The sequence below is a fragment of the Zophobas morio genome, unplaced genomic scaffold (assembly GCF_036711695.1).
Source record: "Zophobas morio isolate AGI-343-1 ecotype UQ-CSIRO unplaced genomic scaffold, CSIRO_AGI_Zmor_V1 ptg000099l, whole genome shotgun sequence".
Taxonomy (NCBI): domain Eukaryota; kingdom Metazoa; phylum Arthropoda; class Insecta; order Coleoptera; family Tenebrionidae; genus Zophobas; species Zophobas morio.
The window spans coordinates 420,238-442,588 of NW_026972204.1; the positions used below are offsets into that span (position 1 = coordinate 420,238).

The following is a 22,351-nucleotide window of genomic DNA, read 5'->3' on the forward strand; positions in this document are numbered from 1 at the left end:
TTGTTGAAAATTATAAGTTTAAATTAAGAAATGACCACATACTCTAAGGCAAACAGTTAAAATTTTCTCTCTCTAAAGTTTGTATAATATAATAATAATTTCGCACAAAAATAATCAGTATATTTTAATATAACTTAAAATAACCAAGAATCGAATATTTAATACTTTTAAATTAAATTTGCGAGTAAAGTATTGCCTTTTAAAATATAATCTACTGCTAAGGGAAGAGTTAAACTATATAGCAAGACCGACCCTGCTAATTTAATTATACAAAACTAAAGCACATATTTAAATAATTTGATGTTAATATTCTATTTTACAGACAAATTACCAATAAACTAAAGAGGAAGAGGGAAATGACCTATAAAAATGTCCCATTAGAGAAATGTTTTAAAATGGCATGATGCTAAACTTCTTATACCTCAAAATTTCCAATTGCAAACTATTATGGGGACACGTTCATGTATTAAATTTTGGTTTCTCCATCATGTTAATGCAGAGCAGTTAATTATCTATATACTCATCAGGTGGTGCTCGCTGTCGGTTGAAGAGGAGCGAGAGTAGACAGGGTATTTGTAATATTGTTTTACTTTAAATATTTTATTATAAGAGTGGATGCTTACCTTATTAGGTTTTACGTCATAAATTACAAAACAGCAAATACTCTGCTCTTCTTCGCTTCTAAGGTTTTTCAATCCATCTTAATGAGGAAGTGCCCGCAATGAGTTTATATAGTTTGCTGGCGTTAATATTACATTACTATACCCTCACCTTCCTTTTTTCTACTCAAAATTTAGTGATTATAACACTACAGCATTATATAACAAATTACACAGAAATTTAATAAATATGACATAAAAATGCTATTTTGACGGTACGCCTCTTTTTTTATAAACAATTTTTAACAGCCTATCGGCTACACATTTAAGTTGGTAACAAAATATAAGTTTGAAAAAATTGAGTTATAAAACCATTGTTAATGCTACCCTTTAAATTAAACTACACTTAAAATGTGGTTTTTTAATAATATCGCAATTTCTTTAAATATAGTTTAAATTTCCAGTGCATCTATATAAAAACATTGCATATGGCCAATTACAACTTTAAAGACAAACCATATAAAAAATACTTTAAGAAATAAGAAAAATTAACGAGTGGTCGTCCTAGCCTAGCGGTGAAGATATTGACTCGCGTACACAAGGTTCGTGGGCTCGATTCCCACTGACGCGGCACTCTTTTTCAGTAACCTCGCCCTCATAAATTCAAATATAATATACACTCTTCGCAGGGTCTATTATGCTCAATTAGTTTTTTATCTTTAATTATGTGACAATTCGCTCTTGAAAAAGGTTAATAAGCAGTCGACTAACATCCACAGTCCTACTAATAAAAGATGTTTCTTTACGTCGCCTTTTATAGCTTCTGGCAATATAGCACACTTATAGTGCTTCACAGAACTCCTAGGATTTCTTCTTTTTTTTTAATATTCGCCTCTGTATTAATAAGCGATAACTTTGGGAACTGGATCATGAAAGCTTTATCATCTGCGGAACTTTATTTAGCTTGAACTTCCTCTTTCATCACAGCCTCCCAAAAGATTGCTGATGAAATATCCCCCTCTCAACTAATTTTTGCTTCAGAACTGTTTCGATTCATTATAAAAATTTGCTTAAAAGTGGCCCAATTCTCATTGAAGAGCGCACCCAGGGATCTTGTCAATTGCTTACGGTCACTAATTTTAGTCTGACTTGTCCTGATGCTCTATTCTAAAGATCAACAGGTTGATTCTAACCAAGAGGGTCAAAATGCCTTTAATTTTATTCTTTATGATTGTAGAAAATTCTTCTTATAAGGCCAAAAGCATGCTCTCCGTAATAACGGGCGTTCCAAAACTGCAGGGTTTCATTAAAGTTCTCAGCTTATCAGTCCCTCGAACTTCTCGTACTATATTAAACAAGGTCAGGGCAGTGGTAGAAATCATTGCATGCCAAGCTAAACCAATTTTTTCTCTATCTTTACATCGCACATCGGTTAATGCCTCGACGGCGTCGATTCTAGTTAAGTAAGACTCAATATACCCAGTCAGGCCAGTCTGCTTTGGTTTCAACTTCGAATAGAGGTTTGATTATTCATCGCGTGTTCAATCACTATAAAATACAAATGACTACTATATCAAAAAAAAATTTTTTAGAGTTCTTGGCTGTCGACCTGTTCAAATTATAATAGTTTGATACGACTGCCGGTATGCAGACTCTATAGGCTGACTGACTACGTCTACTAAAAACAGAGAACAGGAGACCAGCAACTGGAAAGCAAAAGCATTCTTTTTTTTTGTAACATTAGGGTTTATGTACATTCACTTGGTGATACTCTTAATAGAAACCCACTTTTAGATTGCGTTAACTTATTAGCATAATAAACAAAGATACAAATATGTAAACTGCATGATTTATTTTATCAATAATATTATATAGAGGTTTACAGAAGGCGTCAAAAAAAGCGAAGATAAAAAATGAACCAGGAACGAGTTCCTATAATAGTCGATGACAATGTGGTTTAATTTCTGTCTGTTGGTACTACGTTCCAGCATTAAACTTTTAAAATATATTATAAATTTAATAATGTATATCTAAACCCTTTATATTGTAAAAACTTTTTTTACGTCAATAATAAAGTAAAGAGTGGTATGACCAATCAATATAGGATACAAAAAACAAATGTTACTTGCGTATACAACGTGAGATGACATTGGGTGCAAAATTACCTTACCGAGTAATAGCTTTTAAAGATTTGCTTGCCTTAGAAGTATCCTTTTTCTGGCTAACTTTGAAGCGAGAGTTTCTCCCCTAAGGTTTTGTATCTCTTTTTTTTATGTTCGGGAAAAGGAAGGAAAAAAAGCACAAAAACACTACGGCACCTATTACTTCTGGGCCTATAGACACCAAAGAAAGGAAAGATAAAGGTTTTTTCCAATATTTTATGCGCCCTACGACCTCATACTTTGCTAAGAGGAAGACCAAAGAGTTGATGATACACCCAACACCGATCTCCTGCTTCAGCAGATGTGCGAAGAAAGCAACTTGACTGGCACTTATATATTTGCATATCGTTTTATTTATATTTCACGATTTTATTAGGAGCATCTGCTGCCAGTATATTTGCTTTACCCGCTAGCACGAAAAAGGAGATAATCGAGACTTACAAGAAACAGCAAAGCATAAAGGTAACATCTTTTGTTGTAACATTAAGTTGACTTCAATTAAAAGTTATTTTGCTATTTTATTTTTATTGAAATTAGAAAAAAACTGGACAGGATCATGCCGAACCTTCAACCTTAGTTGACGAGTTGAAAGATGCTGTTATCAATAAAAAACCAGACACAATTCTAGAAAAATTGTCGTTTACTGCGGCACTTTTAAGATCAAAGGAACTTGCGTACTATTATACGCACTCTTTTTATGCAGTTGTCTATTATTTGCTTGTTGCTGCCGTTTTAGTCCTAGCTGCTGTCATATTATTTAGCGGTTTACCTGCAGCTTAAGCCTTTATTTGCTTTTTTGTGCAGTTGGGTTAAAAACTTTGCTGAGTGTAACGGTCTTCATGTCTTGTGTAGCACGCTTCAGCATGTTTTTCAAAGCCAAGACGTATATTAATTTTTTTTTATAATACTATCTAATGTGATTGTCATAAAAAAAAGGTCGATTTCGTAATGCCTGCAGTACGAGACTCAGTGACTTGTCTCAAAAGTTTTATGAATAACAAAGTAACGAGGAGCTTTATTATACCAAAGTAATTTTTTATTAATTGTGGTGTGCAGTATGGTCTTGAGAAAGTTATTGAGTGTCCGGGTAACCAAGCCCTGCAGTTGCTTGCAATGACTCTGTCTTACCAGAGCATGCAGGTGGTCCCCATTGTACTGGATCTACTGTCAGGTACTTGCGTGCTTTGGGTAAGTTGGAGAATTTGCTAGTGTATATCATTATAACTTTAATAGCGATGTGTTTGTTTTCCAGTCGAAGCTATTCTCTTGTACTGGATGCAATGACTCATCTTAGCAAGGCTTTTTTTTTCTAAGAAGTTGTTCTATACTTGATGTTGATTTATTTCGAATTCAGCGTCTTCGCGAGCCCTGCCGTTTTTTTGTCCTCGTCCGAATGATGAAGGAAGTCGTTAACCTGCTAGCAGAGCAATTCGATGCTGATGAAGGAACTGCAAGTCAATATAATTCCTCCTCCATAATCTTTTTGGTTTCCTCTTTTTTATGTCCCTTATCGTTATATATTCACCGTAATTCTTTATTTAGACGTCTTGCGTAATATTCTTAAACCAACTGCTCAGTTGTGAGGATTTTGAATTGCGCATGCAACTTCGCTGTGAATTAACCAATTTAGCCGTGGATCCTTCTCTGAAAGTATTCAAATCATTTTTTAACTGAGCAAATGTCTTAAAGAATCTAGAAAATCAGTGATCTTGGACATTGCCTCAGCGGAAAGGATGGCAGAGGGGATATTCTACTTGCCCACGTAGCCACCTACAGGTGCGCCTTCCTATATTACTGCTTGCTCTCTGGCTGCTCAATATGCGCTAGAACCAATTTGAACGACGATCTAGCTGAGCTCTGCTCAAAATTGGATATTGACGAAATTGACTTGTCGTAAGATTTCAATAACATTATTACTTATTAGTTTTTATCAGTTTTGCCTTGGAAGGAACCGCGATGCGCTCTTTAGTGTGCTTAAAAAAATCACAACGGAAATTGGCGCTGATAAATACTTTTTGTCCATTTTGCAGAATTTAATGCTTATTCGAGATGACCATTCGGTTCGGTAAGGTGATGGCTGCTGTTTATTTTTCTGTCACCCCTTATTTTTTTCACAGACCAAAATATTACCGGTTGATCTCCCAAATTATGTCCATCGTAAGTTCTCTCCATAAGCGCCTTTTTCCTCGCTACTTACAACTCGGAAGGTGGCTCATCTGCCACGGCCGGGCGTTCCAGACACTAACCCTTTCGGCTTCGACGTTTACGATTTAATTGACTCTTATGTCAGTAAAGAGCGACTGGCTGAATTAAAGGAATCCGTAAAGAACATGACAAAGGTAACAAGTGTCTCTTCTTTCTCTGTGTTTTATTGGTAGCAGTAACTTTCTTCTAAAGGCGCTGGAAAATATTATAAAGTTGAAAATTGACACGAAAAAAGAATTGGAGCATTCTATAAAGGAGATGGAGGAGAGACTGGAGAATGTCAAAGTGGAGATTGCAGAGGAACGCAAGCGGTGTATTGAAATCAGTGAGAAAAAAGACGAACAGCTCAGAAAGGACGCTGAGGTTGCACCGTTTTCGTTCTCCTTCGCTTCTTCCTCATCATCACTATCATTCGCCGCTCTAGAAAGTTAAGGCTTCTGCCGAAATGGTAGCTTCACAGACACAAGAGGTGGAACGTCTGAAGGCTAAGGTTTCTTTATTATTTCTTTAGTTAAGCGTCTCGTGCTTACTTTTTATTTCGAGAGCAGTTGAAAGAAGCTGGATTTACCATCGACTGGGGAACCGTGCCTGTCATTAAAGGTCGCCTTTCTATATATCAAGTTGCCTCGCTCGCTGCTTTAAGCTCTTTTAACTTTTTTGCTACTCAGAGGAGGACACAAGACTAGCAGTCTCCGCCGGGCACCAGATTATCGAGGGCGCGTCCTCCAGCGGTGTCCCGCCGCCACCACCGCCGCCCCCTCCTCCTGGAATGGTGCCACCGCCGCCGCCGCCTCCAGGTACAACTACATCTCTAGACGGGTGGTTCTGACCCCCTCTTGAGCCCATCCTATTCGCTACAGGATTGGGCGTACCGCCGCCGCCTCCTCCTCCCTCAATGAAGGAGAATGTGCCTCAGAAGAAAGTTTACAAGCCCAAGCAGCAAATGAAGAGAGTGAACTGGAGCCAAATTCCATTTATGCAGACGAAAGTGCTGGGATTTCCAAGTCCTGAGAACTAGTTTCTAATAGCTTTTGTAGGGCTCTTTTTGGCAAAGAGTTGATGAAACACAATGGGAAAGAATTGTTAACTTTGAAGAGCTGGAGTCTCAGTTCTGTGCCAAGAAAAAAGTTCTTAAGGAAGGTAGAGACTTCGTGTTTCACCAATTGCATCTGCTGTTATTTCTCGTAGTGGAGACCAATCAGGCTGAAGCAAAGCCTGCGAAGAAAGAGGAAATTGTTCTTATCGATCCAAAGAAAGCCTACAATCTGTCTATATTTTTAGGAAGACTTAAGCTCTCTTGCGAGGAGTGGTATTTTATATTGCGAGTAATTCCTTTCTTCCTTTATTACCACGTTTGTACATTGCTAGCAAAAAAAATTTTTTGGAGGTGAACGAAGAGATTTTCGATGAGCAAACTCTTTCGACTTTTGAGAAGTTCAAAGCGGACCCGGACGAGGTCGCTAACCGCATTTTCATTAGAGCATGACCAGTGGTTAACTCGGAAACCTTGCTTTAGAAAAGGGCATTGAAAGAGTTCAACGAAGACTTTGAGTCCTTGAGTCTCGGAGACAAGTTTCTGTATACCATGACTTTCGAGATCCCGAACTTTGAGCAGCGACTCAAGTCTATGTTATTTAAAAGCAAATACAAGGAACTTTTTTCAGAGTTCGACAGGGTTCCCTTGTATGTAGTTGCCTTTCTTGGACACGCGCGTCACGTTTTTGCCTTTACAGGACGCCAAGTGTCTCCTGGATGCTTCGTTAGAAGTGCGAAACAGTAAAAAGTTTTCTAGTTTGCTGGAGGTCGTTATTGCACTTGACATTATTGTAGGTGTTAACTTAATTTAAAAGATTATTCTTTTGCTCGGAAACTACATGAACTCGAGCATAAAATCCGTCGGGCCTGTGCACGGATTTAAGCTGGAGTTTCTAACTAAAGTAGGAAACTACTATTTTTATTTCGAGGGAGACTTATTACGATTACTTATTCAGTTGTCCAACACCAAAACGGTAGACAACAGAGCAACTTTGCTAAACTTCTTAGCAGAGGTGATCGACAATAATTTTCCTGATATCGCCAATTGGTATGAGGACTTGCCCAGCGTGGAAGCTGCATCCAGAGGTATTTGGCAAGTGTTATTTCTTTCGGACATCGCTTTTCCACTGTTAATCGGAACAGCTGACGTTTCTGCTCTGGAGGCTCTTGAGCGAGAACTTAAACGAGGGCTAGACGCAGTGGAGAAGGAATTGCCCACTCAGGAGAAGAGTCCTCCGGGAGATAACTTTGCATCGGTCATGGGTGTCTTTCTCGCGGAAGCGCGCGAGCAGACAGAGAAGGTTCGGCATTGCTCTGTTTACTAATAAACTCTGGTTTATTGCTGGCAAGCAGGCATCGAGCATATTTGAAAACGGCAAGAAGAAATTTTGTGAGCTGGTGACCTACTTTTGTGAAGAACCCAGTAAAACTCACTCGGATGAATTTTTTTCAATTATTAAAAGTTTTGTAGACTCGTACAAGGCATATTATACTCATATGCGCCCGCTGATAAAATATCCAACAACTATTTTTTTAAACAAGGATGCTCGCACTCAGAATCGGGCTGTTAAGGAGAAAGCGGAGAGAGAGAAAAAGAAAGAAGCTGTACGTCAGCAGAAAGTCTTTGCCACATGCAAACTTATTACTTTTGTTTCAGGAACAGCTAGATAGGAAGCGACGACAGGAAGAGAAGCGGCTTGCCAAGGAAAACGCTGTTAAGCAGGCCAGCCAAAATGATGGCGAGGGCGTCATGGACAACTTGCTTTCCTCTTTACGTAGCGGCCACGCTTTTCAGAGGTCACTGTGTAATTTTCTTTTGGTGCTTATACATTTTATTATTTTTATAGAGTTGACGATTCGAAGCGGCCAAAGAGAGCACGTGTTAATAAGGATAACTCTGCTGACCCTTCATAAATCCGTCTAATAAACAAGCCGCCTAACTACTATATTTGATAGTACTTTCCATCCACAACTCGTAGGAAAGGGGTAAAAATTATGCGTCGCGGTAGTTCATGTAACCGTTTTTAAGAGCAGTGGCCTTATAAGCTGAAAGGTTCGTATGGAGTTTATAATGCCTTTAAAAAACTATAGTTCACAACTTAGTATGGAAATTACTTGTTAACCCGAAAGGGTGTATTATTCTTAATACTTAAGCGGATTTATTATGCAGCATCGAAAACTCAAAATTTTGATAATGACAGCTATCTAGTCATTCTTCCCCCTTGAACTTGTTCCATACAATGTATTCGGTCATTTAAGACCATTCACCTTTTTTTTTTTCCAATACGGAACTTATTTAGTTGGTAAAGTTCTTAGAATCATCCTATAAATTCTTTTGATGTACTCAATTCTTTACTGGTATCCGTCAGAGCGCCATTTTAAAGGTAAACCCTGCTGTTTACAACTATAGTAGGTTGGCTAGCGGAGGATCGGATAAATTTTCTACAGCCTTAGTTATTTACTATATACCTTCTTTCCTTACTGCTAAAAATTAATTTATGATGTACCAAGTAGCATCCATGCATTTATATATGGTTTAAGTTCGAACTCTGCTATAAAGTTAGTCTACGAAGTATAAAATTAGGATTTATTCCCTTGATATTATAAAAGGACAATCACGTACACACGCTCATTTTTAATATGGATTAGGCAATTACTTGTTAGTTTGTTCTTGTTAATTAACCCCTTATGTAATTTATGCATCCCTATCGGTCTTCAGCGACATCAATCGATGTCTCCGGGAGAGCTCGCGTCTAATCATGAACACCTCTTCCGGCGGTGGTTTTTAGCGGTTTTCTACCGGATATGTTTCCGTTACCTTTCAATCTTCATGCCGGTCAAGGAACTCTCCTAGTGGGTATACTGGTGTCCACTCGCCTCATATTAACTATGCGGTATGCGCTCAACTTATTGAGACCGCAAAAAGTCAAAAAAAAGTTGTTCTGTAAAGTGCTAGTCTTCAATTTGTTCTGCACGTCATCTAAAAGGGAACATAGTTTATAAATTTACCGTAAAAAGAAGGTAATTTAAGTAAGTACGCAACCCGCTTGCAACGGAATTAAAATGACCATTGATAAATAATAATGTACGGAAGAATTAGTGACCTATAAATTTTTAAACACCCCATCTTTAGAGTTCATCTTTAGAGTCGGTTATTAAATTTAAAGTAAAGGTAAGTTGCAATATTCGGAAAAGTAAAAAGTAAATCAATCCAAATATAATAAGTGATCTATCTAAGAGCAGTTAAGGTATAAAACCATAAGAATAGATGCTAAAAAAAATCAATATTTGGGAAGAAACTAGAAAAACTCTACATAACAGGCGCTTCTTTGTTTTAAGCTAGGGTAGGGTTATAGGGTTTTGTCACATTATAAAGGGGGTTTTTTCAGGTCTCCCTGGGGTTAGGTTGACTGTGGTAGGTGCTATGAGGGTTATACGTAGGAGTTTTGAGGGTTTAAATGTTTTACACAAAATGTTGTTAGGAGCACTCCCATGGCTTGTTAGTAGACCTCTGCAGATAAAATTGTTGAGGAAGGTCTCATTACTAAAAAGATATTTTTATAGTTAGCGAAACTATATGAATCCATTAATATACTATAAGATTTTATACTATTATCACAAGTCTATTCTGAAAGTAATATAAACCATTATCACCCGATAAAGCTAATATGAAAAATAACTATGAAGCTGAAATTCTGTATTGTATCTTAATTTTATATACAAACATTAAGGTTTTTTTATATCCTTTTTTAAATTTTTTAAAATTTAAATTAGAGTTAGGTAAATTATTTAATCCTGGTTTTAGGATTTTAAAAATCTTATCACTGTAACTTATGTGAATCGTTCTTTTTAGGTTTCTAAGGGAGTGTAGTTTCATAGCACTTTAGTGTATTACACTGTACGAAACAATTGTATATTGTAAGCTACACTAACATCTAACTTCAATTTCTTTTTTTGGTGATACGCTGTGTTTTAATGTTATTCTTCTAGGTATTCCTAGCAACCTCTTAATATTACTAGTTTTCAGTAATTGCTTTGGTTTTGCTAGTTTAAAATCTTTTTCGTTTTAAAAGTTTGCAAACTCTGTAAACTAAACTAACAGGTAAGAGACAGTGGAGTACAAATAGGAAACAGCTTTTGTTTTTTTAGTTAAATGTTTGCTCACAAAAAGATGGCCCGCTGCTGCAATAGTCAAATTTTGTGAATTGTTTTATCGCCTTTCAGTTGTTTTAACTTAGAAGGATATTCCATAGCGACTTGTTCACATTTAACTCAATATATCTGGCTACCGAAATATCCTCTGACTCTAGATTTCTCTAAGCTTTGACCTTAAAACTCCTAAGCAACTCAATATTTGTTTTTAATTTTTCTAAGTTTACAGTAGATTCTTAAACTTTTTAAGAACTTTCTGCTAAGGGCTCACAGGCAATTTCAGTGTACGCCTGAGATTTAGGTGGGGTTGTTGTGAAGTGTTGTGGTGCTCATTTGTATATATATCAGGCGAGCAACGCTATTACTATTAATAAACAGTTTTTATAAAACTTCGCTCAATGGAGCCATAAATTTTATACTATGCGAGTAGAGTGTGTGTTTTTTAACTTTTAAAGCATGCTTAACTACCAAAGCCTGTTTGCAAACTGTAAACCTAATCAGTTATCGCCTTCAGCAGCCTTTATTTACACTAATAACCGTTGCGAGTAAAGAGCGAAAATTCAGCCAAGTTACTCTTAAATTAATTAGGTTAAAAGGAAAACACATATCTATTGGCTAATCGTGCTATAATAGTGCGGTGTATAACAATAAACTTACTAGCGATTTCTTTAAGGTTTAATTTTTTATATAAGACGTAAATGCGGAAATGCGAATTCTTATATATGAAAAGATAAAAATTGATATATTTACAATTTCGGTTTTATTAAATCTATAGCTTCCTATAAACATAAAATTCAGTAAATAATTACCGCCTCTACATTGTCTAAGGACACAAATAAAAGCGCTATAAAGGCCTTAAACTTAAAAAATTAGAAATATAAAAAACCTGGCTTTTAGAATGGAAGGATAAAAGTGGTAGTTACTCAGTTCTTTATAAGTTAATTGACTACTTGGCGTTTGCTAGCCATATTTTAGTCTTTTGTCCCTCAAAACTCTATTATATAAACCGAATGAAATATAAGTATAAGCATAAAAATTTAGTATATATAAGTCAATGATATACAACTATAAAGTTGTAACAAGTTATTATACATATCAGTTATATTAGAAATAGAGAATACAATACCTTAATATGTAGTATTTCATTAAAGTTTTTTTTTAAAGAAATTAATAGTTAGGTTTTACAAAGATCTAAGTAATTTTTTATAAAATTCAAACTTAATTAGTTTTTTTAATTAACTTCTTGTTATTACATTAAAAATTCCAATTCTGTATGATAAATTTACGTATTTTAACCTGTTAGTTTCATAAATACTTTGCTATTACGTTCCTTGAGGGTAAAAGCGCTTGAAGTGGATAGTTATACAAGTGGAGAGTAGAGTAAAAACTAGATAGTATATTAAAAGAATTAATAACTACTTGGATCTTAGAGGTAGGGTAAATGACAAGTTGTAAAATGATTGAAAACTGGCTCATGGAAATACATTTTCATTAAAAACCTGCGGAGGTTAGCTGACAAAAAACGTTTAATTATAAGTAACTTGGCAAATTCGTTGTTTATTTATTTAGGGCCATACTAATATGAAGGCAGACTAACTTTACCTAAAGTAACCTAAAATAAAGAGAAATAAACAAGAAATCAATACATTCACTCATCAACGAACATGGAAATCCTTGAAATAATCCAACTCAGTTGTCGTGCTGGCATGTGATAGTGTTGTTCCTTGTGTTACTTATTGAAAAGAAGTACTCTTCACTAATTTCGTATTTAAAGTTGTGAAAGCTTTTTGGAAGCTGAGATGATTCTATGTTTGTTGATGAAGGGATGAATCGAATTCTTGTTTATTTCTCTTTATTTTAGGTTACTTAAGGTAAAGTAAGGAGGTTAAGTACTTTGACATCAAAGTAGTGCGCACTTCCGTACAATGTAAACAATAGTAACAGTACTAGTGCTGTTCAGTATTCAGTATCGTTCTAGGTAATGGGATAGGTGCTAATGGCTGAAGTCAATGTATGTTACATTCTACTACTGAAAGGAAACAAAAGACCCAATGAAAAGCTAACCCTTTAAGAAATTCAATCAATAGTTCGTAACTACACTAAATGTTAAATCCTTCCCTATAATGTATATCCGGTACGTGTACCCAAACCGATTAAATTTATATGCCGTTGTCGGAGGATACACTAAAGTTGCAAAGGCGAATTTTAACTGTTATGTAAGAAAATTAGCATGCGTGACCTTACGGGTTAGCTTAACTTCAGTGGCAAAAGTCCACGAGAATTTGTAAGTTGCTTGCAATTGTATTGGCAAGGTTTGAACGAGTTTCCTCAAATAGAAATTTGATGTTTTCCCACATAATAGCTTCTTGATGTTTCCTTTTCCCGTTTATGTTTTTTAAAATTTAAGTAATTAAGTATCCCTAAGAGAGGGCTTCATAGCACTCAGAACGATAGGAAATGCCGGATACTTCCTACGTTCGTCCAAACCATAACTTATAGTCTTTTTTATTAGAGAGTTCTAGTATGTACTCATTTTAGCAAAAGTTGTTTTGGTAATTAATTTAATGCACTCCATTGTTGTAAAGAAGTTCATGATGTACCGGAACTTTTATGATAAACCCTTGAGTTCTTAAATATACAAAGCAGTTGATTTTAATAAATTTGCGTCCATTAAAGTTTAATTTCGTAACGGTAACCCCATAAGTGTGAATCATAGACCAGCATTGGGCGAGTAAAAGCTTTATAAACAGGAATTTTGTCCCTAATCTAAAATGGCTTTCTCGGCATAAGCATGTACAATTATCTCACAGTTTGTTTTGATTTCTAAATGGAATAAGTGATATGTTCATCCTATTTTTGGTTTAGTATACATTACAACCCAAAGATACTTAGCTTCAAACAGCAGGATATTTCGGTGTCGTAAATAAGCAAACCTCCATCCGGTGACTTTCGCAATCTACCTAATAATAATATGGTTAATACTAAGTTTCTAGGCATAATTCCATCTTTCCTTCTTTAGAAAATATCTCTGTGATTGAGAGTAAACTAATTTGTAACTTTTAGAAGGTGAGAATAATGCTATTTCATTTGCAAAAAATGAGAGTTCATTGTCCGAGTGCCTTGGAAGGCCGGAAATGTAGTTTGAGAAGAGCATAGAGGCGAGAAATGAGCTCTGTAAAATACCTAAGCATATGTATGGCACCCGTGGAAGTAAAGAAAGAATCGCATTTCATAGGCAAATTTACTTTTGAACAAAGATGGTAGGATCGTACGTATCAAAGGTGTCGGCAGTTAAAGTCTACCTCTTTTAACAGTAACCCTAAGTGCCACTACTGCCCAAAGCCTTCTCAGAATCAAGTAGGAGTAGATCTGTTGCATTTTTTTTAAAATAAAAATTACTCGAGGCATATTTAATAATACAAAACAGTTGAAATGTAGTGAAAAGATTTTTCCTAAAGCTGAATTGTTTTTCTTGAATTATCCCATGGCAAGTGATTAAACATTAAAACAGTTTTCAAACTTTTCTTACTAGAAATTGAAAACTATTAGGCTTACAGTCAGCTATACATTGTGAAGTATGATATGCTTTAGGACGAAATATAATTGTGGTAAACTTCCAACGGTTATGGTTAAACGAGGGCTGAATTAATCGCTAAGAAATTTATACCAGACCTAAGTAGACACTTAAGGTTGGCGTTAGAATTTTATTCGAATCTGGAGCCTTTTTACTGTTAAGCTTTATAATAATATCGTTAATATCACTGACGGAAACGGGGCCAAACAGGATGATTTTTGGAAAGGAAACTCGTAATTTCATCAGCCATACTTGTTATAATAGGGTTACTTAAATATATTTTATAGTAGAAATTAAAGTTTCCAGATAAATAGTTTTTAAAGTTTTTAGCCTCTAAGGGTTATCATATATTAGACTCACGTTTGTAAGAGGCGAGCACTGAGGGTTCAAGAGAATTTTAGGTTTTATAGCTTTACGCTTTTGTTATCTTTTTAGTTTAACAAGCAATATAATTTAGGAGTACCCTATGAGATGAGAGTGTGCCTACTTTTTTAACTCTTTTCTTTTATTAACAAATTCATTAATCTAACATTTAAAAGTATCAATCTCAGCATCTATACCTTGTATATCGGGAATTAAATGGAAATTTTTAAACCTCCTGTTTATCTCATAATTTAATTTGTTCCAGTTATCATAAACTAAGGGCTCGCAGTTAATAAGGTAGTAACTATTTTTAGACAACGGGGCATGGTAATTAGTAACAAAGTAGTATGGGGAGGGATAAATGAGTAAGTGTACGAGAGCCAATAACGGCTAGATACTTTGGGTAACCAAAGCTTTTGAGGAACCGGCCATCTGTGTTGGTAGACTTACTACTAAAAAGGATGTTATGCATTTAAGTTAGCGACAATATTCACATACTCCGAAGTTTAACGGTGGTGTCCAGATCAACTTTATTTAGTTTCAATTGGCGAGGTTTACAAGCTATGGTATTTTTCTAAAAGGCTAGGTGGATATTGCAGCACCTGCTGATTCAAGGTTGTTTAGCAAGGCCAAGATTTGAAGCGAGTTCGCTGATCAAAGCAACGTCAAAGTTACCGTGTGCGATAGAAAGAGACCGTTAGCATTTTAAAGACTAATTTTCAATTACGCAAGTTATAGATGTCGTAGGGAGTCAGCTTTAAGGAACTGTAATAAGTTTTTTAAAAATAGCGTTTGATCTGAACGACTAACTTGCTAGGTGCATCTTAAATTTCATTCGTAATACGCGGTGACGTATTTAACGGGTACACGGTTGTTTAGGCAAAAATTGGGGTGGCTTAGTAATCTTAGAGTAAAATATAGTTGGGGCACGATAATAAGCTGGATAATTTGGTACAATAAAGGGCTCAGCTTTAGGATACGAGCGTCTTATGGACAGTTTACCAGGTGATGTCCATTAGCTTGGCTCCAAAACACTGGTTGATAACTTTTTGTTGCAAGAATTCAACCGCAACAAGTTGACAGATTGTAATAATATATATGGTTATTTTTGTTTTAAATAGTATTACAAGCACATTAAAAACTTTACGTTAGGGGAATTAATTCATTCCAAAACTTCTATAGAATTGAAATCTTGCTTCAGTAAATCCTCTTGAATACGGTAAGGTCTATTCCAGTTCCGATCATAAAAAACTTTTTTTTGGTGCTTGTCTTCAGGGAAAGAAAACGTAAAATATTCGCATTGTGTGGTCTCAAAAAGTTTAATTATTAATTTGGTAATTGTTGGAAAACCCCTTAAAGGTACTGGTTACTATGTTTACCACTTTTCATCCAGGTTCAATTTAGTGAATTCGCAGAAAAAAACAAATCTGCTTTATGCCCTAGAGTTTTGCCCTTTAAAGGGTTAAATGGAATATATAGAATCAAATTTTGAAACCACATATTGAACTTCTGAGTATAGTTTCATCATAGAAAGTGATATCGCAGAAAAAAACATATCGTTTCAAGCCCGAGTTCTGACCGTTGCCAAGTGATATATATTAACAGCTTTACTGATTAAAGTTTATTTTAAAATAGTCTTCTGTTAATTAAGGAATACTCTTTTTCTTTCTAATTATTAAAAAGAGTATTCATTCTTACTCAAGTCCGGACTATTAGGTTTTGTTTCGGTAAAGGCTTTGTTTCTTGTTCCGAAGATATATCGTCTTCAAGAGGGAACTCACAAAATAGGTTGGTTATTGCATCTTTGGGGGACAAGATGAAGTAGGTGTTTTATTAATAGAATTTGCATCTAAGATAGATTTCATCCTTCGCTTCATCTAAAAGTTATCTTTAGGAAGTGCCAGTTAGAAGAGGACTTACATCTGCTGAGCTGCGCCTTGGGATAATCTTAGCAACTAGTTGCTGAATAAAGAATGGTTCGACGATATTTATAATATTTTTTCGAAAAATAGATATTAAACGTTCTTACTAAAGAGGGTGTTAAACCTACATAAATTAAACAGCGTTTAGATCATGTTTATGGCGATGTTCAGCCATTATTAGCCACAGTGAAAGAATGGTGAAAGTTTTTTTAAGTAGAAACTTAATGGAAGATGACCCAGGTCAAAGTTATTAAAGGGAAGGAGGGATAGATAAGACTTCGAATTCATAATATAAAATGAAAGATATAAAAGGGAGGCACTTTATTTAAATAGGCCTGTGGTCTTAAGGCCTCCGTTTGAGTTTTTAAGTCAATGGTTAATAAAGTTATATTAACCATTGTAGATTAGAATTAGTTTAAATACACTGCCCATATTAGATAGCAAGTTATTTATTTATGCAACCATCATAATCTGGGGAAAATAAAATAAAATAAATGCTCATATTAGGTAATTAGTTAAGTATTTTTGCGATTGTAATTAATTAAGGTTAAGTTTTAGACCCCAACAGTCTACTTTAAAAGTAACGTTTGCATAGATTTGTTAATATTTTCCATCAATAAACTTGCAAACTGATGTAAGCTACGATATAAAAGGTGAACTATTTCAGTGATATGCTGGGCTAAGGCATCGTTATGCATTTGTAAGCATGAAAGTGGAGCCCAAGTTATAATGTAATTAAAAAATAATTAACTAATTCCTGGTTCACCAATATGCTCGAGAATATGTTCGAAATGGGTAAAGCATAAGCAATAAAACTAAAAAAAATCACTGATAGAACCAATGACTAAATGTAATTTCCTCGATCAGAGCTTCCATCCTGCATACATTATTAACTTGCCCAGCCCAGTGCCGCTACCAAACGTAAGATGCAAGTATGACAAACCGCCGCTCGAGGAGAAAAGAATAAAATCACTCTGCGCTGCTGAGGAATAATAATGGTGACAAACTTTTTTACTGTTGGGCCACGTGTTGTAATATGCAGTAAAAACTTATTGATTAACTATCGCTCAAAACTAGTTTTCTGTTCTTTAATGTCATAAACCTTATGGCTTACCATTACAATCGTTAGTAGAGTTTTCATTTTCATTTGTTATAGGTGTACAAAGCTTTTGTTTTAACCTTTAATACATTTATTATTCTGGTGTTTTAAACCTCTATAAGTTAATATCAATATCACAATTTTTTATAAATTCCCTAGAAAAAAAAGAGGCTTTTCATTTACCTAGAACTGAAAGTAGCCCTTATTTCCCTCAAGTTATATATACCCCTGGAACTGTACATTTGTTTAGTTATTTAAATAGTTTGGCGAATCCTTAAATTTCTTTATAGGTCGCTTCAGCTTCTAAACACCAAGCTTTATGGAAAGCACAAAGTTCCCTTTGTTCACCAAACGAAGCTATGTATGTCTTAAATTTAGCTAGTTTTTTATCCTTCTAATAACATGTAGAGATTGTGATAGGGACACTTTCAGTCATAATGCTTCCCACGTTTCACCGTTAAGGCAACCTTCAACTACTTCTAAGAGAATGTAGTTTTAACTCTTATTTTCGTTTATTTTATAACTATATAGAAATTTTGCCATGCTTAATATAGCCCTTTTTCTGGAAAGATACCCACCGATTCTATTATGGATGCTGCCCCTCATGACACGTTAGGCTCTTATAACGGTTGTGTGTTAGCCGACTTCGGTTTTCCTGAACCTTTAAGCTTGGTATCTACCGAGCAAGATTTAAATCTTACAGCTTATACTGAGCATAAGTTAAGGACGACGTAAGTTTAGTATTTTATTATTAACTGACAGCTACTTACTATATAAAGGGAAGAGGAAAGTGATGCACTTAAAACAGTTACAATATATGGCTTTTCTTTGGAACATGTGTCTCGGGTTTTAAAGTATTTTGATCAGTATGGTACCATAACAGATCATTGGCTAGGACCTGATGGAGGTAGCGTTTACACTGTGCTTCTTATATAGTCCTTTTTAAAGTTTTTACTTTTAGCAAACTGGATTCATGTCAAGTTTTCTTCTGCCTCTGAAGCGCAGTTGGCCTTGAGTAAGCACGGCAACGTGATTGGAAATATAATGATTGGGGTCACGCTCTATCAGAAGAAAAATGTATATTCTTATTCTTGCCTTTCCCCTTTCAGACTTAGCCCTTTTAGGATACTACTCAAAAGTTAAGATTCACGACAGCTTCTCGCCCTTCTGTTGTCAGTACTGTAAAAGAGCGTCATATAGTTAATCCCCTTAAAAATTCTCTCAAAGGAAGGCAGATGCCTTTGTATTCTTTTCTCGACGCGCTTGTGAGCTTTTTTGTGTCGTAGCATTTTCATGTTTGGTGGTAAGAAAATCTTAATAAAAATATGCGGTTTTTGTCTTAAGTGAACAAAAAGGCATTTCTTGCTTAAATTTTTATAAAATTTTAGCTGTATTGCTAAACTTTTTAGAGCTGTGTATCATGAAGTATTTTTGTAGAACTACCTCACTCAAGCCACATAAGAGGAACTTAAAGGTTTGTTTAAAGTGCAATCTAAGGCTTGCAAAGTCTATAAAATTCATATGTAAGGTAATTAAGTGAACGATGCGAATAAAAGGTTTGCTTTAAGGCAAACAAAGTTTACGCTAGGGTTTTAGAGTAAAAGCAAAAGCTACACGTCAGGGTGGTTGAAAACTACCTTATAACTGTGATAAGCTGTTTAGCGTCAGGATTTTTGCAAGCACTACCAACTTGCCACCGTTAGCTATAAAAAAAGAACAACCTTTATTTTTAGAAAAAGGAATGATAGCAAAGCTTTTAACGAACGTTCATTCATTTAGAAAACACTTTTAAAGGAATGCGATAGCTCGAAAGGAAAACTTAGTATCTGTCGACAAAATGGGATTTTTGTTAACGAGGGTGAGGTTTGGAAATTCCTCCCCGGGGGATTTACCCTCTGTCGGGGTGAAAACAAGAAAATTGACTTAGTTTTGGCTCCTCAAGGCTCGAAAAGTGTCGGCGTTTAATAAGTTCTTTTGCAGTAAATAATTATTAATTATAAAACTTTAAGTGCGCCCTTATTTCAAGGGGAAGCAGCTAATTAGAGGGGGGAGGACTGAACCAATTCTAAAAATTGAAGCGTTTTTTAACATAGAAAGCTTATAGAAGGGGGTTGAGATCAACACCCCTCCCTACTTCATAACCTCTTTCTTCATCTGCCCGAATAGGCCTTTATAGTGACTTGGTATTTTTTAAAGTAGACAAAGCGAGGGGTTACTTCACGGAATGTCAACACACAACTCCGTCATCATTTCAAGTAATGGTTGGAAGCATCAAAAAAAATGGTGGGTTGCAACAGTGAAGAGTATCAACCTTTTCTAATAGTCAGAAAATATTTGCCCAATAGAAACCAGAACATCTAATAAATTCCCCAATTACGCACTTTACCGGCATGACAGGACTTACTCGAGAAAAGGAGATGGAGCAGTCATTTAGCTTACAGCTGGATGATAGGGCGGCACTAGTAACCGAATTCTAAAAGAATTTTTTAGCATAAAATTTCAGCGCGGCCGCTTCTGAAGTAGGACGCACCGGACAATAGTTTGTAAAACATAAAATCCTAGATTGCATGGCAAGATTAACCCAAAAACTGTTTAGTACTGGTAAATAGCACTAATAAGTGTTAGCAGATCGGTCGTTATTTGATAAACGTGCTCCACCTAATCCCTAATGGGACCTGAATCTCTTGCTAAATTACTCCAGTTTTGTTACCTCAATGTACAACGTTTGTGGGCTCTCCACTAGTACCAGGAGGTAATCTTGGTTCTTTCGAGGATTTAACTAAAGAGCTTGTATAGGTGCTGACCTTGGCTATACTTATTACGCACGCCAGGCTCAGAAGAGCTATTAAAAATGGGAAAAACTATAGCTGGCAATAGTACTTGAGGGAGATATTACGTCCCCTGGGGGGTCCTGCAGCTTAAGCTATAACTACTAAAAACTTCGCTTTTATTAACAATAGAGAGAAATTACTATAAAAGGATTATATCATTCGATAAAAACTCGTAAATTGAAAAAATGTAGTGGTTAAGACTGATCAAAATTTTTAGCTTTTTAATAAGTATTATCAATTGTTACTGGAATTTCTAGTCCGAAAATATGTTTAATAGCATTATATAAAATGTAGGCATCTTCAATTACATTTTATTTATTATCTTATCACGTTACTAGGACCTGATTAGAGTTAACTAAATATTTTTAACATTTAAACAGTAACCTACTATGAAGGATAACTCTAATATATTACGTAATCCTTATTATTTTCTATTAAGTTCATTTGGAACGTCCTACTTTTAAGTGCACGCTGCTTAACCATTGATGCCTTCCAAGTTTTTGTCACAACCACCGTTCTCTCCTATAAATGTTGGTTTAGATACTTTTTAAATTATGCAGGCAGTCACGCAAAAAGATCTATTTAAGCTTATAAGCACGCTATAAGATTATTTATACTTTGCGAAGCGTTACTTTTAGTTTATATTGCTTCGGAATAATTTCATATGACCAAATCTGTTTTTAATTAAAAGTGTAAAGTAATCCAGTAAGCTACTTTTCCTCCCCTTTGTATAACATTTTAGTTAAGGCACCACAGTTTAACTTGAGGAATGCACACAATTAGCTATTGATTTATTAATTATTATAAACAGCTCAAATGATAATATTAGAAAATGAGACACACTTCGTAAAAGTTACATTTAGGAAAGAAATACCTAGTCCTACTTATAAAAAAAATTAAAGCTAGCAAAATCTGAAGTTAGCTTCACAAGATATTTGCAATAGTATTTTAACAACTCTGAGAATCTAGCCTACAAAAATGCCCTTAGGCTGCAAGAAAATCCAGAATGCAAAACAACTTTAGTAATCAACTTAACACGAAAAACAAGGAAAACACTTATTCTTTTAAAAAAAATACAAAATACAAAAAAATTAAAAGCGAAAAAAACGTATAAAGCACGAAACTTATAAAATACAAAAAAACACAAAACCCAAAAAACGCACGACATAAAACACTAAAATATAAATATATTAACACAAAAACAAAAATTTTCAAGTTTGTGTCTACGGGCGCGTAACATTTTCCTGGTGCTCGATCGAGTTAACGATTTTTAATATACGGGCTCTCAAACCGGTTTTTAGTCGTCCACCAGTACAAAATTATTTTAAAATGTGCCCTTCACCTTTGATCTAAAGCCCTAATTATAAGCTTTCAAGCGTCATGCTAAGAGTGCGTGGCGCAGACGGCAGTATTGTGCGCCAAGGCAGGAAGTGTGTTCAGCTATCCGTCCTTAGAGGGCGAAGACAGCATTTTTAAAGATTGTGGTTATCAGGTAAATCATTAGTTCGTGGTGAAGTGTATCAGATTTTGCGCATAAACCACGACACCTTTGTTGGAAGACGCAGCAGTTTATTTTTTGTTGTACTTAAGGAGAGAACAATATTGCCGATAAGCCGTAGGCCCAGGAAGATTCATATGTCATAATCGACCGAATGCAGAGCGCATAGTCTTCGCTTATTGCGGAAGAAAGTTTACTTTTGAGGCGCAAGAGGATATAGCATCTGGGTCGCTGCCTCGACCCTCGCCGCCACGTAATTCACGTGTGGAAGCCACAACAGCTTAGGATTTATAAATGGCCCTCAGGTATTTAAACCTGAGAACAAAGGTATTCGCAGCGCATGGCGTTCATAGGTTATAAGATACACCTTGCTTTTTGCGGTTTTAATGGAGAGGCCCCATTGCCGCCACCAGTTAGCAAGCGCGTCGAGATAAATTGTGGATGAATCTATCATCGGCGTAAATGGCGCCCACGTGTGAGGGTGAACTGGCGGATGAATGTCATTCGTTTAGAGCGCGAAAAGCAGCGGTAATAGAAGAGAGCCTTACAGGTCTCCCACTGTGCCATAGAAAGAAGTCGTCAGTGGAGCGCCTCCTCGCACATTGAAAACACGGCCCTTTGGGCATTATGATATATGTATGTGGAATGCTCACAAAATTCGTTTCTTTTCACTAGGGGTTTGCCCTGCTGGGCTTTGTGCTACCCAGAAACCATTATATCGTTAAATTTATTCACATAAATTATTACCGTGTTTAAAGTTTTTTAAATAACCCTCTATTATGATATTTTGTAGGCTACACTCTACAATTACTATTATAAAACATAGATTACAGTATACCAATTTTAGAAGTTTAAGACTAATGAAAGCTATTATGGTTTTTGTAAAATTACGAAAGGACATAAAGATTAAT

The 22,351-nt window shown here is 35.5% G+C and overlaps 2 protein-coding genes and 1 long non-coding RNA gene across 6 annotated transcripts; all 3 read left to right on the plus strand.

The window, feature by feature from the left end:
• The first annotated feature begins 2,811 nt into the window (after positions 1-2,811).
• On the plus strand, positions 2,812-7,935 carry LOC135144398 (protein diaphanous homolog 3-like). Its single transcript, XM_064076439.1, has 32 exons — positions 2,812-2,962; positions 3,010-3,087; positions 3,138-3,223; positions 3,299-3,435; positions 3,566-3,644; positions 3,698-3,763; positions 3,818-3,932; positions 3,995-4,059; positions 4,116-4,247; positions 4,304-4,411; positions 4,458-4,537; positions 4,589-4,654; positions 4,710-4,826; positions 4,879-4,918; positions 4,969-5,100; positions 5,159-5,329; positions 5,391-5,456; positions 5,515-5,566; positions 5,635-5,763; positions 5,827-5,954; positions 6,004-6,106; positions 6,155-6,275; positions 6,335-6,422; positions 6,483-6,641; positions 6,700-6,768; positions 6,817-6,903; positions 6,958-7,087; positions 7,145-7,302; positions 7,355-7,483; positions 7,544-7,606; positions 7,659-7,798; positions 7,849-7,935. Exons 1-32 carry the CDS (start codon positions 2,872-2,874, stop codon positions 7,913-7,915), a joined length of 3,252 nt encoding a protein of 1,083 aa, XP_063932509.1. The 5' UTR covers positions 2,812-2,871; the 3' UTR covers positions 7,916-7,935.
• A 7,141-nt stretch (positions 7,936-15,076) lies between these two features.
• Positions 15,077-16,070, plus strand: LOC135144440 (uncharacterized). Of its 2 annotated transcripts, none has more exons than XR_010283136.1 (5): positions 15,077-15,176; positions 15,243-15,449; positions 15,506-15,678; positions 15,794-15,878; positions 15,985-16,070. It is a non-coding gene; the product is annotated as an uncharacterized LOC135144440 (long non-coding RNA). The 2 variants fall into 2 exon arrangements; XR_010283137.1 differs by having other exon boundaries at positions 15,807-15,878.
• Positions 16,071-17,065: 995 nt separating this feature from the next.
• LOC135144434 (nucleoporin NUP35-like) lies at positions 17,066-18,414 on the plus strand. 3 transcript variants are annotated; one of them, XM_064076479.1, is made up of 8 exons: positions 17,066-17,136; positions 17,271-17,347; positions 17,402-17,472; positions 17,520-17,600; positions 17,666-17,842; positions 17,891-18,018; positions 18,073-18,188; positions 18,236-18,414. In XM_064076479.1, exons 1-8 carry the CDS (start codon positions 17,118-17,120, stop codon positions 18,395-18,397), a joined length of 831 nt encoding a protein of 276 aa, XP_063932549.1. In that variant the 5' UTR covers positions 17,066-17,117; the 3' UTR covers positions 18,398-18,414. The 3 variants fall into 3 exon arrangements, with proteins under 3 accessions (XP_063932549.1, XP_063932551.1, XP_063932550.1); XM_064076481.1 differs by having other exon boundaries at positions 17,666-17,830; XM_064076480.1 differs by having other exon boundaries at positions 17,532-17,600.
• The last annotated feature ends 3,937 nt before the right edge of the window (positions 18,415-22,351 follow it).

What these genes read in the sequence shown, in the direction of transcription:
- LOC135144398 (XM_064076439.1), top strand. Translation starts at nt 2,872, where the DNA reads ATGTTCGGGAAAAGGAAGGAAAAAAAGCACAAAAACACTACGGCACCT. An exon ending in GCCCACGTAGCCACCTACAG is followed by an intron (nt 4,538 to 4,588) that starts GTGCGCCTTCCT and finishes AATATGCGCTAG; the next exon opens with AACCAATTTGAACGACGATC. An exon ending in CGTGGAAGCTGCATCCAGAG is followed by an intron (nt 7,088 to 7,144) that starts GTATTTGGCAAG and finishes TAATCGGAACAG; the next exon opens with CTGACGTTTCTGCTCTGGAG.
- LOC135144434 (XM_064076479.1), top strand. An exon ending in TGTTCACCAAACGAAGCTAT is followed by an intron (nt 17,473 to 17,519) that starts GTATGTCTTAAA and finishes AATAACATGTAG; the next exon opens with AGATTGTGATAGGGACACTT. An exon ending in TTGGCTAGGACCTGATGGAG is followed by an intron (nt 18,019 to 18,072) that starts GTAGCGTTTACA and finishes TTTTACTTTTAG; the next exon opens with CAAACTGGATTCATGTCAAG.